General features: G+C 38.0%; 1 protein-coding gene across 1 annotated transcript in view; it reads right to left on the bottom strand.

Annotated features, from left to right (window-relative positions):
• MSX1 (msh homeobox 1) overlaps positions 1-17,187 on the bottom strand; it is a 148,213-nt gene extending 131,026 nt beyond the window's left edge. Inside the window, exon 1 of the mRNA XM_031062849.1 lies at positions 17,159-17,187. Coding sequence (XP_030918709.1) covers positions 17,159-17,187 — 29 coding nt within the window. The remainder of the gene's footprint in view (positions 1-17,158) is intronic.
• Between the last annotated feature and the right edge of the window lie 1,557 nt (positions 17,188-18,744).

Below are 18,744 nucleotides of genomic sequence, written 5' to 3'. Positions count from 1 at the left end.
TTACACTTTAATCCAGTATAAAGCAAATAAACTTTCATCTTCTAAGCACTTAAGCTAATTACATTTAGACAGAATCTCAAGTACTGGAATCAGTTCTATATACAGCCATTAAAAAGACAAACATCATAAAATCCAGATGCAAAAAACATGGCAACTTAGTCTAACAAATTTTCTTTGGCGTGAAATATAAACAAAACTGTATCAGCCACTGCGGCCCTTCAGATGTTCAACTGTTAATCAGTGTTTTCAAATAAAAACTTCTTTTACTATGATGGTTATACACATGTACATTATTACTAAAATGTACTTTGATTCAAATACCAGTGGATGTTAGCCTAACCTGTAGAATCTTTGAAAGGATTTTTGAAGAATAGCAATCATGAGTTATAGAATAAATTTCATTTTAATTTGATACTGTCTATTATTTTTTCCATTTAAGAATTTTCTATATTTTCATTTCTATGCCACAAGTATTGGGGACTTACTGGTTTTTCAAAACCTACTACTAGAGTTCATAATTTTAAAGTCCTTTTCAAATCTATTCAAGTTTCAACACAAGTTAACCCTCCAAGCTTTGCACTGTTTGATCGTTCTCTCACATTCCTAGTGTAAAACTGTTCCATCTTCAGCGCTCTGATTCCCAAACTCACATCCAGTTCATATTGTTGCTCATCACCTTAGGTTCATAAGGCTTTTTACATAAAAGTAAGCCCCAATTATTCTATGAAATTCATAGGATCTATAGTGTACCATTTGAGATAGCTTGGGAGTTTTATATCTTATTAATTAATAGAAGCTTGTTTATCACTAGGTTAATTTAGTAGAAGGTACACTGTGAATGAGTGTGAAGTCCAGCTCCTTTTATGCTACAAAAGTAATTTAAAAAATTATCATCTGGCAACATCCTCAAGGCAGCCTATGAGCTGGTCTGCTTTTGAGTCATTATGAGTCCTCAGTGCCTCTGAAGTAAAGGTGACAACTAGAGCTCATCAGGGATTTCCTGTCATGTCATTTTCATCAATGCCAATCAAAACCAAAACTTCTCAGTGGGATATTTCCACTAGTTCTAATGAAGGTGTGATTCTTGTCCACCATAAGGAGGAGAGTAACCCACATCAGATTAGTCAGTATCAGGCCTATGAGAGAAAACAGTTCAGGATTTATATCTAGTAACTTTTTTTTTAAGCAGCTCCCATAAAAAGGCTGAGAAGATGCACCTCAAAAGAAGCAGATGGAGCCATTCATGTGGGATTCAGGAGCCTGAGGCAGGCACAGTTACAGCAGGACATGCTGAACTGTTACTACTTCTTTTTGGCTGCAGATTACTGCCCCAGAGCTCTGCCTGGAGGAAAGAATCGTGTTCCTGGTGCCTCAGAAAGAGTTAAGTTAAATTATACTGGGAGTGTAGGTGTTTTGATGTAGTTTGATACAGGCTAAAGAGTGCTTTTGTGACTCTTCCCCCATCTTGCTGCTGGCAAAGAGAGATGAGATAATGCACAGTAAGTGCTGCTTGAGCTGGAGGAACCATCTCCACTGCCTCAGATTCCAGTCCTCTGCCTCCCACACAGTCCATGATGAAGGTTTCTCCTAACACAGGTTTGGATCCTAACTACTGGTTGTCTCATTTTCTTCTGCTGTGAGATAGGAAATGTTGTTCCTTACGTCCCAGAAGCTGACAGTGAAAGGCTTGAAGAGCAGAAAGGTGAGATATTCCAGGATTCAATCCTTCCCATGGCTGCTGCACTGCAAAATGCTTAAAATTTGACTAAAAGCTGCCTAAGTAAAACTTCTAAGCATATTCCATGATTTGGGCGCCAAATACCAAACTAAATGACAAGCCTAACTTGGTCAATCCTCTAAGCTCAATAAATATCTGAGGCTCATTAAACTAACTTTCACTGTAACACATTTGTTTACACCTTTAAAAAAGGACTGAGCGGGATTTGTCATTGTTGCTGTTGTGTTACTGCTGGCATCCCCTGAAACCTGATCATTTCAAGGACAAAACCCTTTAAAAAGAGAACAATAATTCTTGTGTTTTGAAAGGAACCAATACTACACAGATCACACTCCTACTTCTTCACAGGGGATTGTCAATTTTTTTTTAGTGCTTAGGGCCAGTCCTTCCTTCACCTAAATAAGCAATAAACCAGCAATACAATGTTTATAACTCAGTTCTAACAACTCATGTTATTCCTTTTCCCCAGGAATGCTACAGGCCCTGAGCTTCCTCACAAACTTCCTGTGAGATCGACTTCAGGCATTTTGCACAGGGAAATGCTAAATATGCTTTATTTACACACTGCCTTGTTAGCACATCTCACTCATTAATATACATTAAATCAAAATATTTTAAGTTTTGACTCTCCTTATAGTCTAATTCATACACTGTGCCTCCACAGAGGTTATACTCACAGGGATGCTGTCCATATCATCCACATCAGAGCAAGCATGATTTATAAACTTCTTCAGATATACCACCTATATGTGTCTGAGGAAATCCCAATTTAAGTGGGTTTGAGTAAGGGTAATGCCTTACCTATATCAGAAATTAACGAAATATATTTTTAAATTAAATTAATTACTTTAAAATAGTAATTAAATTAATTACAATTTAAACATTTATATAGTTGCATTGGTGCAAACCTTTACTAAAATAAGGAGAGCAGGTCTGACATTTCTCAGGTCAATACAGACTTTTGCACAGTGGAGGTTAGAATTAGATGAAGTATGTAGGCCAGTCTCAGAGCAAATTTTAATAACTGATGACAGCAAAGATCTTCAAATGCATGGGTACTGGGTAGCACTGGATTACTTTCCACCAAAAGCCAACATCAGTTGGATGAATAGTTTCCATGGTGTTCTCTTCCTGTGCAATTTATTTCTCATAGGCGTTGGATTTCTAATTTACAAATACATTTTAAAGCAAAATAAAAGTAATTTTTCTTCCACACACTGCTCATAAACTTACAGCTTGATTTCCCTATGGAGAAAAGTGGTCTACAGGGAAAGATAAGGCCAGTGACCAATGGCAATCTCTGTAGAATTAAGAGTCTGCTTTAATCTAAGTATTTGATCATATCTGAAGTACAATGAGCCATTCAATGTTTTTATATAAAATGCTGCTGGAGCAGTATACAGACACCTAGAAGGTTTTTTCTAGCCATATATTTTATTTTGGGATCAATTTGATGTTAGCATACATTTGCCAAAATGCTTCAGTAGGGTTAAAATTCAGAGCCCTTTTTTTCCTCTGAAGCTGGATCCCTGATGTAGCAAGGTCACATCTCCTCTCTGGCTGCTGTGCAAGAGGGACTGTCTGACACAGGGCATTCAAGGACATTTATAATGGATGTTCAGCCACTGAAGGAGTACCAGGCTTGAGTCACTCAAGCTACAATTCCCATCAGGCAGCTGAAGGATTCCTAGGGCAGCATGCCAAGGCTGGGCACTTGGGTTTGTGTCTGTAAAACTGCCTCAGCTTTAATTTTCTTGGCATTACTGACATTGCATTCCAAAGGAAGACCTATTTCTTCAGATGCCTGCCCTAATAAATGTGTTACTTGAAAATACATTTTCCAATACGAGGCTAAAGAGCAAAATCCTTAATGTACTATTGAGCCAGCCATGTGCTTTGCTTCTTTAACCAGAATGACAGGAAAAGTAACTGTCAGCATTTTCTTAGACACTCGCACATTCAGCTTTTCCAAATGACATGGATATCCCATTGCAATATTTGAACTCTGTTAAGAACGGCAGTTTCTTCTAAGGATGGGGGTGAACTTTCGTAACTACTTTTCCTTTTCTTTGTTTTTTCCCCCAAAATACATAGTTTTAGTGAGGGTCCAGTGGGCTGTTAAGGACTGTCTTTATTTTGGCTTTCCTTTTGACTGAGCCCTTTATAAGAGATGTTGTGTGGTTTCCCTTTAGAAAAAGAGGAGTTTTGTGAGTAGTTAAGGGCAAAAAATTGAATTTGTTAGTGGTGCATTCCACACTTTTATGACTAAGCCCATAGCACATGTCTATGTGACTGGCACATAACATGATACTAAATCAGCCTGCATAACTAAATTGCAACATACCATTGATTTTAGTCACTAATAAAACACATACATGTGTTTCAAGTGGTTTTAATTATCTGTTTATTATTAAAACATGTTTGCTTTGCTGTGCTTCTATAAAGTTTTGATGTAAGAAAGAATTTTTCTTCCAAATTTAAGCTCGACTGTAATACTTGATACATTTTTGGACCAGGCAAACAGTGTCAAATGGCCGTTTACCAAACTATTGTTCTTTAACATTGACCTCCTAAAGGTGGCACAGAAATCATGCCTGGGACTTGGTGTTCAGGGAAAGGTAATTAAAGGTCTGATGGATTGCATTGATAGGACTTTGTCATTAGCTGCACAGAAATAAACCACCTCTTGAGCTGAGGCCAGAACAATCTGTAACCTGACTAGCAACCTCACAGCTCTCTGCTCACAGTCTGTTTCCTCCTCTCTCTGATCTGATAACTCCTGCTTCTGTTATTCCCTGTCTTGCACTCTTCATTTTGTTTTTATCCCTTCCCTGACAGCAGAACTCTAACTCACTCTCGCTGCTCCTGATCTTGCACAGCACAGTGTGACTTGGGGGTTTGGAAGCTTTCCTGTATCATAGATTTGTTTTCTCTCCCCGTTTTGCCATTTTCCTAAGTAAACACTGTTCAGAGCAAATCTGCTTAATTACAGCAATTTTTTCCACATCTCTGACTTACTCCTTAAGTTCCCTATCTTCCTGTATCCACTTATCTCTCCACTCAGGTGGCATCTCATTAAAATCTTTGGAGCAGAAATCAGCAAAGGCTTCTGCTTTGTCTTGCTTTCTCTTCTCCACAACTTCCCTTTACCTTTGAGGCAGAGATGCTGGAGTGCTTCTCTTCTCAGAGCTCTGCTTTCCTCAGCAGTCCCACCTCTTCATCTCACTCTTCCATTTTATCCTTTACTCTCCCTATGGCTTTTGGCACTTTCCCCTTTCAGTACAATCCTGCTTCACTTTATGCCACAGTCACCTCCCCGCCCTTGTCTCTCCAGCCAGTGCCCTATTTACCTCCTGCTTTACAGGTTCACTGAATGAAAGTTTGAAATTCTCTCCTCTGGTTCCATCCAAGGCCAAATTCTACCAAAACATTGATTGACAAGGTCCTTTTAAACTTTTAGATGATGTATCCTTATCCTGCTTAGTGTCTCTCCCTCAGTTTCCACTATTGGCTCACAGATATTAACAGAAACATAATGGTGCTCTCAGCAGCTTATACTCACTAATTCTAAAACAAGCATCTACATTCCTCTTCCAGCTTTGTTCATTATGTTTGGGAGGAGCTATTGACAAATATTGATGTGGTTTCTTTACAGTCAGAATCCTCTTCCCTTGATCTCTGTGCATGATTAGGCAAATGCTAGATTACTGGCCTGCAGAGACCTTTATCACTACTTTTGATAAATTAATTAGATATTGCCTAGCTTCCTTGAACTCATTTGTCTGCATCTGTTCCTTTGTTTTATCCTTAGATGATTTTTGAGGCAGGACTGTGGGGTTTATCCAAACTTCACAGAACTCTTCCCACAGTGGAGTCTCAGTCCATAACTAAGGCACCACTTGATTTTGTTAGTAGCAGCCATACTTTAAAGGCTTAACTGAATTTCAGCTGTACCTAAAAGCACATAATTGTCAATAAACCAGCTCTTATTTTTATTGGAATTGTTTATATTTAAGGCCTTTTTCAGTAATTTAGTCTTCTTTGTAATTAGCAATAGTGAGAAACATATGGTTACTCTTTTTGATCTGAGCAACTAACCATATTTTGAGATCTCATAGGTTAGTCCCAGGGGATTGAGAAATTGATGGGGTAAATATTCTTTGATGTTTATTTTTCTTTATTTCTGAAAAGGTTTATTTCTCATAAATAAATTACAGTTTTTCTTGAAAATATCAGGATTTAAGCTGCTAGAAATAATGCATCTCCAAGTCAGTACCCAAGCAATAATACACTCTGTAGACTTTTCGTAAGGCATACATGAGCATTAATTCTTTTTATGTCTTCAGTTACTACTGAGCTTTGCTTCACTTCTTAATTTGAAGTCTCTTCTACATGCACATATTTCTATGCATGTTCCAAGCTAAGCAAAACTGCTTCACTATTTTTATTTGGATTTCTGTTTTGAATCTGGAAACTCCTGCTGGCCTACATGGAGGGCTTGAATAACCTCTTACAAATATTATAAATATTTGTTTGCAAGTTCATCTCTATGAAAATAATGCATCAATTAAACTGAGGTTTCTTTCAATAATTACATGCAGATGCTTTTATGATGGATTTTGCTTCATGGTCTGTAAAATCCCAACATATAATAAAACTGAGTTTGTATTTTGGCTTTGTAAATATCTGGAAAAACTGTTTCACTCAAAAACATAAAGGATTTTTCACAGATGACTGGAAATGCAACATTTACGTTAAGACACTGAGCTATCTTCATTTTAAAGCTGAAAGAGAAATATTTTTTATGTAGTAAGAGAAGCAAAAGTAGTAGAATTCTTTTGCTAGCACTCACTGAGCTCCATTTCAGAACCTGTCAGAAACTCAGCCAGAACTTTTGTATGTAGCTTTAGGCTTTGCTATTTGTGTGCATTTGGAAGACTCACTTGGCTACATGGTTATGTCATGTGATTTTGTGGTGTTGTGAATAAAAGGCACATCACAGAATTTATTATAAACTGTAAATAATTAGTACAGCCCTTGCCAAATCATGTGTAAGAGCTCTGTTAGTTTCACTCACACATCCCATAATAGTATTTTGCTGTCACTTTTTATAAGCACATTTTAACTAAAAGCTATCTTGTAAAGTCTAATATATTGTGATATGTTAAAGAATGCATAATGTATTTCTGTCAGGGAGAATCCTTTTCAATTGCCTTAGTTATCTCCTTTGTACTTTCAATTCTAAATTTATTTGTATAATCTTCTGTACATACCCTGTATGCAATTACTGTCTCCCAGTAGCTGTGGGGTAAAAAAGCTAATTTGCGATTTGTATCAATACTTTGTGTAATTTCCTTGGATCTTAGTCCATGTTGAGACACCCTTTGCTCCATTAGTAATCCTACTGTAGCATTGTAATTTTGGCTTTTTTATTCATCTATAGGTTTTACACCTCTGCTAGCTCTGACAAATAAGGGTCAGTTCTACCAATGCTGAGCTCCACTGGGTACAGAAACACACCAGTGTGTGTTAGGAACATATGAATTTGCCTTCACAGACCCAACAGACAGGAGTGTGCCCTGCCCTGCTTCAGGGATGGGCTCCTCCAAGCCTGCTCTAGTCAGAGATGGTTTGTGTCCGTGCTATGTGGTGTCTCAGCAGTCACAAGAGAGTTTTGGGAGCAGGGCTCCCTAATGCAGTGGCGTGGCTCCCACTGGATTGTGCCCACCAAGCTCATGGCAGCTTATCTAGGGAGAATGACAGTTAACATTTTGTGGTTTATATTCTGTGTTCTTCACCTGGCAGTGTTCAGATCGCTGGGGCATTGTCTTCATTCAGCCTTACACAGGGGCAAATACTGAAAGTTGAGTGACACCTGCTACAACTCTATATATGCATCCTCAAATGATATGTGCAAACTTCTGCAGGCCCATGAAAAAAGTTCTTTTTCAGCCCTATTTATAGTATAACAAAGTAGTTGTTATAAACTGTAACCTTTCAACACTGATCTTGATGAGTATGCAACAAAAAGATAAGGGTTTTGAGAAAAGCAATTGCAATGGTCTAACTATAATAATACCTAGTACTGTCCTTTTCATCAACTGATCTCAGAGCACTTTAGAAAGGAGATCAGTGTCATTATCCCCATTTTACTCACTGGCTTCATTTTCTTACAGTGCATTGTCCTGATTTGCAAAATGTATACAAAACTCTTTATATCCATCTTTCAGATCCAATGTGAAGTGGGAGTTATACTCACTCTGGCATGAGAGGGTGCTTTTTGCCTTTCACATCCTCCAACCCCTACGCACACAGACCCTTCTATTTTTTCCTGACTGAGTGGTTTTGCAGAGCAGAGATCAAAAGGAAATTTATCAGTATCTGTCTCCCTTCAGACCATTGAAGCCAGACTCCTGACAACGATGTAGCAGCCTTAAAGCTGAAAGAAGCATCAAGAACAGGGAAAGAAAAGAAAGAAAAAGTCCCATGGCTACACTGTCATTGTCAGATTATGGAGGAGGAAATTGCAGTGTGAGAGCACCACAGATGCTTTGAACGTAGGGAGGCAGGGGATGGGGGACTGGCCTCCCATCATTGTTGGTTTGTCCAACCCAAAAAACTCCAGACCCCCCAGTCCCCAAAGACTCCTGAGCTCTGAAGTTGAAACAGCATCCTTGTGCATTATACAGTTGTGGTTAAAGGTGATCTAAACTGCTTCAAACACATAAAATTCATTAGAAAGTACCCAGTGTGATATTTAAACATCGTCCTTCCTTCATCTAGCTCCTAAAACTGGGGCAATAGGATTCAGAATTTCCTTTGCTAGAAAAACTCTTGTGTATAAATGCTGAAGCCTGGAAGAAAAACTTACTAGCCTGAACTTCTCAAGACTCCAAGGGGTTCAGGGTTGGGATTGTCTGAAGCTCCTTGCCTAAACACTTGGCCAAGACTGCTGAGGTGATATTAGACAGCATAGACTGTTCAGCTAAACAAGAGGAAAAGGCAGTGGCTCCTTTTATGTCAGATGTGCTCAGAACCTCTTTAACAGTATCCTCTATCCACTGTATTCCAAGTGACTTCACTGAAGCACTGGGGAGTGTTCTGCTTCTGCATAGCTTGAAATAATCATGTTAGTTATGTGATTCACTGATGAAAGAGGAGCAGATAAATCCCTGAGCTCTGAACTTGGATAGCAGAAAGAAATGATGGATGAACCTTCTGCATTGGCAATTCAATTGGGTTCAGATAATGAATCAAATGTTTAGCTGCTTACCCAGACCGTATCCCCCCAAAACTCTCCAAACAGTTCTCTCTGACACTGGGATTTCATCCAGCTCCCTTTGAAATCAATTAGCAGACTCTCATGACTTCAGCTGGGAGGCCATCAGGCCCTGGGGCTCAAACAGGTTTGCTCTCGCGTGACTTACAGATTGTTTGGCATTGTGGCTGAGATGGGGACAAGGTTGACAGAACACTAGTCAAAAGACAAATCTCCAGTCAGGGAGAAATGGGACAAGTGAAAATTCAAAGGACTTTAAAAATCCTCTAAGAAAACCTCTGGTGGCAAACCATTATCATGTATTTACTTTCTTTAGAAAATAGTTGATTCAGTTTGGCTTTGTGGAAAAAGAAAACCAAAACCAACACCAGACATTCTTATTTGGACTATTCTGGTTCACTCACATCAGTAAAATGCATTACATTTTATTGTCAATAGATAATTATTTGGAACCTGATGACTGAGAGATGCATTTTAGTAATGAGTAGGACCTGAAAGAACCTTTTCAAAAATATTCAGAATTACATTTGAATTAAATAACAGGAGCATATCTAGCAAATTCTCCACTCATGGTCAGGCAAGAGTTTAGATGTTCCATATGGCAACTTGCACCAAACAAAGGGAACTTGGCCAAAGAGGTAAATTAATTGGGACACATTGTCTCAAAGTTTTGCACAGTGTCATTACTACCCAGAGACGCTCAACAGGATGTGGTTGCATTTCATCTTCTTGGCATTTCAAAAATGTGTCTGAGCCTGCATTGTTGAACCCTTTTCAAATTTAAGAGCTGTCAGTCCCAATACTTCTGTGTGACAGTGTAAATAAGAGAAGGATAAATGTTTATAAGGAGGTTGTCAACACAGTATTCATGTATTTACAGGGGAAAAAATCTATACATTACTAGGCACTAGCAACAGAATTGTTTTTTCAGGAAATAACACTGGGGTTTAATTTTTTTTTCTAAAGAAGATGTAAAACCTTTCTAATTGAAATATAAAAAACCTTAAATCAACCATTTTCTCATTAAAAAATACCAGACTGATCAAAAAAAGTCACTTTCTGATAAGAAGAAACTTTGTGGTAAGAAAATGAGCCAGTTCTATTAATAAATCCTTGTATCCTCATAACTATTTGACACATATTTCTAGACTCCATGGTTTTCCTTCCAAATTAACCTTCTTAATTTGGAGGGGAGAACACAGATGTGTTTTGTCTCTGTGCAGCAGTTTTGTCACAGTTGCAGATCCTTTTTATCAATCTCTTTGTCTGTATACACCCAAAAAGGAGTCTGAAAGGCCTCAAAGAATTAAAGTTCCAGGTGTCAGTGTGCTGGTACCATTTTAGGCCCCCTCTGTGAGAGCACTGAGCCCACAGGAGCAGCTGTAGGGACAACCTTCTACCCAGCGTGGCCATGCACACCAACATGGAAAGACTCTAGTGTAAAAGATTCTAATATAAAAAGGCTACATAGAGCTGAGACAAAACAGACCATACACACCCTAAAGTGCAGATTTGTGACCCTAGTCTGCTGCCTGAGAATTGTTTCATGAGCTTCTGTAGGGTGACTGTGGTCTGTGAAGATTTTGAGGAAGCTACAATTTAGTGTATGCCTGTACAAGGAGCCCAAATGCCAGAACTGAGACCAAAATGTTTTTTAATCCAATTTTCTTCTTATTATCTTCCACTTGAGTTAAAGGAAAATGGAAAACAGAGACATCCATGTTACTTTTTTTAATAGCTGTTTTCTGGCTGGTTCATGGTCTGGTTCTCAGGAACTCACAGAGGGTTAGCTGGGCTCACAGCGCTCAAAGAGAATGTTCAAATGCAAAACATTTCCCTTCATAATGAGCAGAGGTCATGGCAATATTTCCATTCCTACTGTCTTTCAAAAATCAACTTCATGAAATGTAATTTGAGGCCTCAAAATGCTTGATATAGTCCTGAGAGTGGTAAAAAATAATCTGAAAAAAAATCCTGTTTTGCCTACTAGCTACTATTTCTGAAAGTTATCCAATATTTTTAATTTCCATTCAGTTGTGGATAATGTGAAAGCTCTCTTCTTGAGGAAAAAGGCAGACCTTATACTGGTTCTGATAAGCTGGCTTCACTGCAAGTGATGTAGGAAAAAAAATAAATCAGGACTTGAAGTATATTTCTGTCTTCTCTGAAAGTAATTTAATACTGGTCTTATCAGTAGCAGGTTACCTCTCATGTCTGGATCTGTTACTTGTGGTACAATGTACACAGTGCTGTAGAAGACAAAGCATGCCTGATGTGTACCATCAAAACCACAGGAATGTCATAAGACTTCTTCTCTAGTCTACCTCTGTCTGAAGGAATTGGCCATGAATCCCAGTGCCCTGAGTCTGCTCATCCAAACATGGGCACTGCGAGGTGCAGGCCGGCAGATTCTGCATCACACTGGGGTCCAAAGGCTGTTCCAGAAACATCTCCCAAAGGTGGGCACAAAGATTAAATGGTTTCTTCAGGGATCTAAACAGTGGGAACCTGAGGAAAAGGAATTCTAATTCACAGGAAAGACTAAGAGAGTTGTTTGCACTGTCAGTAACATAACAACACAAGGCAAAGATGATAGTCTGTTTAGAACAGTTTATTATGAATGTCCAGATTCTACAAAAATCACTAAAAAATTCTTCATTCTCTTGTGGTGTTTGTCACAACATAATGAAAGTCTCTCTAAAACTGTTTTGGGCAACAGGTGCTTGTAGAAAACCCTCTTGTGTTGTGGGTAAACTCACAACAGAATGTGTTCTTCCACTGAAAGTATTGGAAAAAGTAACTTCAGATATACATCATCCTAGAGGATATCAGGTTATCTGGGAAGACTGTGTTGACATTGTAGTTTCAAACCTGATGTCACCAATTCTCAGAAACATGTCCTGTTTTTTGTCTAATATTTGTATATGAACAAATGACAGTGCAATTTTGCTGATGGAGGATAACTTCTGAACTTCTCACACGTGTATTTCAGAAGAAATTCAATGTAGCATAGAAACTCTGTTCTTTAGAGCAATTAATTAATTTTTTATAGAAAATGTTGTTTTACAAGACAGTGACTGCAACCACTGGGACATTTCTTTGTCCTGAATGTCTCAAGTGATATAATTCCTAATAGTCAGGTCAAATCACACATTTGTAAGTTTAACTGCTCCCTGAAAATGCATCCATGACTGAACAGCAAGTAAATTGAAAACTGGAAAAGCAAAACTGGATAGAAGAATGGTAAAATTATGTATAAGACCCTTTTATGTACTGTCTTTAGCAGGCCACATGCTGAAGTCCTGACTCAATCCTTACTATCCTAGCTAAGCAAAAATGTCATTCAAGTCAAAAAGTTATAATTAAATTATTAACTGACAAAGGAGGTAGATTTGGGGATGGAGGGAATAAATAGTAAGATTGATATTTTCACTATTGCATGTATTAGAACTGCCACATTTTTAAGGACATGACAAAGCAGACCAAATTTTTGAAAACTGGAATCCACACAGGAAATCGTCTTTTCTCAGTTGGAAAAATTCCTTTTTTTTTCTTATTGTCTCCAGAACTCTCTTCTCCTTTCTTCTTTGGCATTCTTTGCTTAATACTATATTCATCATGATTGTGGTGCATTTGAAGAAAGAGTATGTGTTGATAAACCTCCTCATTCATTACAGACCCAAAATACAATTACAGCAATTACATATAATAGTGGCAATATATTTTTTAAAAGCCTTGCTGAGACAGCTTTGAGACAATAATGAACACCCATTATTTAAACCACTTGTGTCTGAGATTAGCTCTTTTGCCTTACTTATTTCCTAGAAACGTTATGGAAAGTATTTAAAACAGAATAGCACAGAGTTGTCATTAAAGTTTTGTGGTAAAACATGCAAAAAGAATACCTAAAAACAGAGATGACAGTCACTGACTGCGTTGCTCTAATTTCTTAACAACTTATTCTCATATGCAGAATTGAGGCTCTTAGGAAGTGTTTTAGGAAGACATGAATTCTTACTGTGCCAAAATAAGTGCCTGATCTTCAAGAATTCAGCACCACTTAACAGAAAATCCCTCCCCATAAGCTCTGCTCTGGGATCTTCTGTGTGCCAAGAACATTTGAAATGTAAGTGACATTCCTTCTAGGTGGGTGCTGAGTTGATCTGAAATGCCAGTTCGCTGATATTCCAGTGATGAGCTCTAGGAAAATGAAAAAGTTACAAACGTCTGTTTCCTGTGGTTTAGACTACAGCATACTTTCAGGAAAAAATCCTGGTGTTTATCTCCTAAAAACACATTTAACTCTTACTTGAGTTAAAGAACTGTCTGCTGACTCCTTACTAATGTCCATCAATCAAATATGTTTTCATCTTCCTTTATGTCAATTGATGGACATTTTATCAGATTTTTCTGCAGAGAGGGAGCACACAATCAGCATAGAGCCCCAGTCACTGCATTTCTGTGGTTCCATATTACCTGACTCACTATATTTTTAGTGATCATCACCTCATACTTTTAGAAATTTTATAATTAGCACTTTGCAATCCCTGGAGAAGTCTGGAAAACTTGGATGATACCAAGCTATCACAATCTGACAAAGTTTGCATATCCTTTACCCTGCCCAACCCAGTGTCATGGCAGAAGGCATGTGGTCTAATCTGAAATTGATTAGTGTATTGATTAGTGTATTGATTTGTGTATTGATTTATGTACAGTTATAATGACTGCAGCATATGCTGATGGGGAGGTTTTTTTCCATAAATAGGGAATTTTACTCCATAAGTGGCACTCAGGTAGAATTAGCAACTTTCTGTCTCACCCATTCTTTACCTGTAATCAGCAGATAATAAACTGCATCTTTCTTGCCCTTTCATTACATTTTTTCTTTTAAACCCCATTCTAAGTTATTTAACTTTTGCATTGCGCTGGAAGCTTTGCAGTATTAAGTTTTCCATGTCATTTCAGAAGACAGATAACAAAATGTTAGCACTACTTACCGTTATAACTACACCCCTTATGAGACACAGCTCCTAAAGTATGGTAGGGGAAGCTTTCAGAGGAAGAGCAGGTAAAGCAAGATAAAAGAACACAGTTGACCAGTAATGTTTAAATCACAAAATTTTATTCATGAAAAATACATTAACAAGTAACAGGTGATTTATATTCCCATGTAATTCAAATGCATTTGCACATGATGAGGAGGGCATTGGAGATCAGGTGGGGATCAGTAAGTGTCTTGCAAGATTAGACTCATGTGATGTTTTCCTTAGAATTACTTTTTTACTCACCACTAATCACAGCTACTGCCTTTTCTTTCCTAGTCACTTTATTTGTTTCAAGGGGACTGATAAGGCCCTTAAGGCAGTCCCATAATGATACTAATTAATTAATAATTGGTAGCAATTTGGGTGTGTTGAAGAGCTGACCTCAGATAATTCATGCATTGTGACATGATGTACTTGACAGTGCCAGCAGCAGAAACAGCAGGAGTGCCATCCTCCAGCTGCCAGAACTAATTATAAGCAGTTTGTCTTTTCCCTTAATGGCAGATTCTGTTTGTTTCACAACAGCCAATTTAAAAGTCACTTTTAATATCATCATCAACTAAAGAATACCTGGAAAAAATGTGTTGACTTTTGACCGAGAAATTGCAGAATAGGCTGGATTTCCATGGTCACTTTTGCTAATTCAAACACTGAACAGAAGCTAAAAAGCAGATGGAAAGTTTCTCACAGGAAAACATAAAAACTGCTCTTGCTTTTGCATAGTTGATGTGGTGCTGATGAGTTAATACAGCAACTTAAACATGAAGTCCCCTCCTGAAGCTCTTATATTATGTGATCCAGCTTATGACAAAGGACCATAGGCTACATTTTCCATGAAAACTAATTCTGTGTAAGTCTCAGCAGGGATAAGGTGCTGAGAAAGTCATGTAGTCTTATAGATCTATCCCAGTGTCAGTTGAAGGTAATTCACTGTTATGAATTCTCATCCTTCCTATTACTTTGTAGGCTCACACCATTAAAATCCTGTCTTAAAATTTCATCCTTCTTCTATAGTAAGGTGAAAAGGTTAATTCCCAAGGGACTAATCCTGTGAGGTGCTGGGATCCCTCAGCTCCCACTGACTTCAAAGCTAAATATTTGCTTCACATGAAAGCCTCTTTAATTCCCCATTACTGTAAGGTATACTTGTATACAACAGTGGGAGCAGTTGTCATTATAAATCAGACAGTTTATCAGGGGAGCTATTCTCCAGGGCAGAGCAGATTCTAACACACCACGACATACTTTATTTGTTAGCCTTAGTTCCACAGGAATTTTATTCAGGCAGACACCTCAAGGCATGCATCTTTTCAAAGTGTTTAGGCAGGAAGCGAGATTCAAATTAGATACACTTACGATGCAAATGCATTATTATTTAGCTCAAAACGACTGAGGCTGGGGGTTGTAAATCCTGCCATAAAGAGATCTTTCAATTACCTTCTGTTCAGTGAATCAGAGAAGAGGAACCCTTTCCCTGGCTTTTTCATGCAGAACAAATTTGACTCCCAAACAAATATCAATCACCATAATACTCTATATTTTAGCCTCTATAGAGACCTAACTCCTAGCCGGTTTATATGGGGTTTTCTTTTAAGATGGTATCAAACCAAAACCTTGTATCTTTAATGTGACTGAATCTGAATCCAGTCTTTAATGTCTCCTCCCTTTGTAAGCTCAGCAAAATTCCAGAGGATGTCTGAAACCTGGAGCCAGATCTAGATCTGATTTAGGAATTTTTTCTTTCCTTTGGAGTTTCATTTCTTCCTCAGCTCATCCCTGTTCTTTGTTCCAAAATTCCAAACTATAGATAAGATGTATTACTGCTTGCCCTGTAATATTTCCACAGCATGACTTTTTCTGATGGCTCAGATTTCCCTTTACCTCCTCCTTGATGTTCAACTTTTCTAAGGTTCAGCTGATTCTCCTTCTCTTTCTTTCCTGTCCCCATCTTTTAAACCTGCCTGTTTAAAACATGGCTGATGTAGTCTTTACCTTACATGGAATCCATTTGTTAGATTCTCTCATTCCACTGCACCACATTCACACTTATTCCCCTCAGAACGCCTTAAACTTTTCCTTTTCTTGCCTCTCTGTTTTTGTGTTATATTGATCAATCACACCCTTCTGTTCCCCAGCAGCCAAATTTCACCTTTCCAGCCTTGAGTTTTGTGGCACAAAACATTGGGAAAGTTTTACTTTTGCTTCTGCTTTGATCTTCTGAGGAGGCAAAAGAGCAGACAAGCACAACAGCACTTTTCATAGATCTTTAAATACCGTGTGAACACCTGTGTCCACAGACAGTGCCTTGGCTGGAGCTGTTTGTCTGCAGACAGCATAAGGCTTCAATCAGTATAGTTCTAGGCATGTGTATCCTCTCTTTAGATTGTAGGTAAATTTAGCTTTCTCATTGCACAGTGATAATTGCAGAAGTGGTGGTTTAAAGCTTCTGTATGACACAAACTAAAGGAAAGAAACAATTCCTCAGACACAAAAAGCTGTCCCAATAAAACTTTACAAAAAGCCTATTTCTCTGCAGGCTCAAGTTTGAAGTTGCTCGTATTTTTTAAAAAAATCCTTAGATCCATATTTAAATAACATTTGAGGACATATTTATAACAAAACATATATTCTAGCAACATTTTTTTGCAAATATATATTGTATATGTATTGTATATATACACTGTATTGTATTGCAAGAACAACATTCAAATTGATCTTCTTAGCAAAACCTGCTAGTGCAGCTCATATTCATCAAACGAAAAATTTGTTTCTTTCATCAAGTTAAATGTTTGGTTATATTCTAACTGTATATATGTATTGTCTCCCAGAATTAATGAATAATTATAGATTTCAATGTATTTTAAATGAGACCATGCTTTCCCAAAGAGAGACTGTATGACTGCCGTGCTTGTGAAAAGTGCCAAACAAATATCTGCAGAGCCTGCAGTTTCCTGTGGGTTTCATCTAGAGACTATTACTTGACATGACAATTGCAGAAGGTGCAGGTCCTGTGCTTAGGGCACAGAGGCTGTGTCAGGAGGTCAGGGCTCCATTCCCCACCCTGCAGGACCTGCTGCTTCACCTCAGGCCACTCACCTGAGCTCTTTGGAACTCACTTTGCCCATCGTGAGGGGAGCTTAATCTTTCCTGCCTATTCCACAGGGCAGTTGTGAAGCTTATTTTGCTAATGTTCATGAAGTGCTTTGAAATATTTGACTCAAAAGCAAAGCTTTTTTCCTATGGTGTTGTTTTTTTCCACACAATTGCTACTACATTTATAGTCATGGTACCAGCTCTCCAACACCACTAATAAAACTGAGTCCCAATGAGAGGAGTGGTTTCTATACTGTAACAGTTTGGGGTTTTTTTTCTTTCTGTTTCCTCCTGTCCTGTCAGTTTAGGTGATCATTTAGGGGGGCAGGTGTTGTTCCTTTCCCTTTTCTTTTTCCAGACTAAGGCCACAAAGACTCAAAAGCAAAAAACAAACCTTTCTCTAAACCAAAAGAGAAAAAAAACTTTGGACTGTGTACATTTCCAATTATTTTTAAATTAGCCTTCATGAGCACATATAGCAAGTAAGTGCAAGCACAGTGCCACAGCTTCAAAGATAATATCACTGCTTCTTGAGTTTATGCAGGCCTGCTTAGGTCTTTATCTGTGATCCCACTATCTAAACAAAAGCTTAACTTTCTTTTTCTGTCCTTATCTTGTTCGTCAGCTGATTGTTTGCTAAGTATCTCAGTGAACAAGACCCAAATGAAAATGACTGTTGGTGTATAATTTGTTTGGATCAGATTAAATTGGAAAGAAGGTAAAAGTGAGAGAGAAAGTAGAACGCACTTACAAATCAGTAGTGAAGGTCAAAATAAATTGCCAAACATCGTGCTTGCAGCTTTTTCTTCCTCTTGTCGGACTTTTTTGTGCACTTTGTGGAAAACGGTAGCTATAACGGCATGTCCAAAGGAAATCCTTAGATTATGTGAATTTGAAATGTCTCGGTATTGTAATAAGAAAATATCTTGTGAAGAATAAAATAATCTAACACAATTAAAGCTAACATAGTCGGTTCCTTTGTCACACTGTTGCCTGCTGACAATTCTTCTGCCTCCTATTACTTTCTGTTATACTCTGCATTTCTCAGATTATTAATTTTAATTGCTGTGTCAGTGCAAGTCTTTCAAATTGATCCTAAATTTCTTGCAATAAGACTCAGAAACTTGACTGGGATGTGATTTGGAAGTAAGACACTAACCACGTTAAAGTTCTCTGGATTTGTTCTATTTTTGTATTGCAATAAAAACTATTTGTGAGAGTTCAACTGTTTTTTCAGAAGGAGCACTCTTACGACTTCATTTCAAGTAGATAAGATAATCACAGGATGCCTGGGGAATTAAAATCCTTGCAAGACATCATGACTTGCCAAAGGCACAGCAGGCCAACAACATCAGGGCCAGGATTCCAGAGATCTGTCTGTGCTTCAGCAGAATCTGCAAGCTGCTATAAATGCATCTTTCCACTTCTCACTCCCTCCTCAGCTCCTCTTTACTTCACTCTCTCATAAAAAAAAATGCTGTGGGGAAAACGCAGTTATCTAGTTATTGCCCCTTCATCATCCTGCAAGCTAGATAATTTTGTAGTGGCACCCTTCTTCCATTCCCTGTGGCCTATTTCTTAATTATTAC

The sequence above is a fragment of the Geospiza fortis genome, unplaced genomic scaffold, assembly GCF_000277835.1.
Source record: "Geospiza fortis unplaced genomic scaffold, GeoFor_1.0 scaffold666, whole genome shotgun sequence".
Classification (NCBI taxonomy): domain Eukaryota; kingdom Metazoa; phylum Chordata; class Aves; order Passeriformes; family Thraupidae; genus Geospiza; species Geospiza fortis.
The sequence above is the reverse complement of the archived record's forward strand: the minus strand, read 5'-3'. Positions and strand labels throughout refer to the sequence as shown.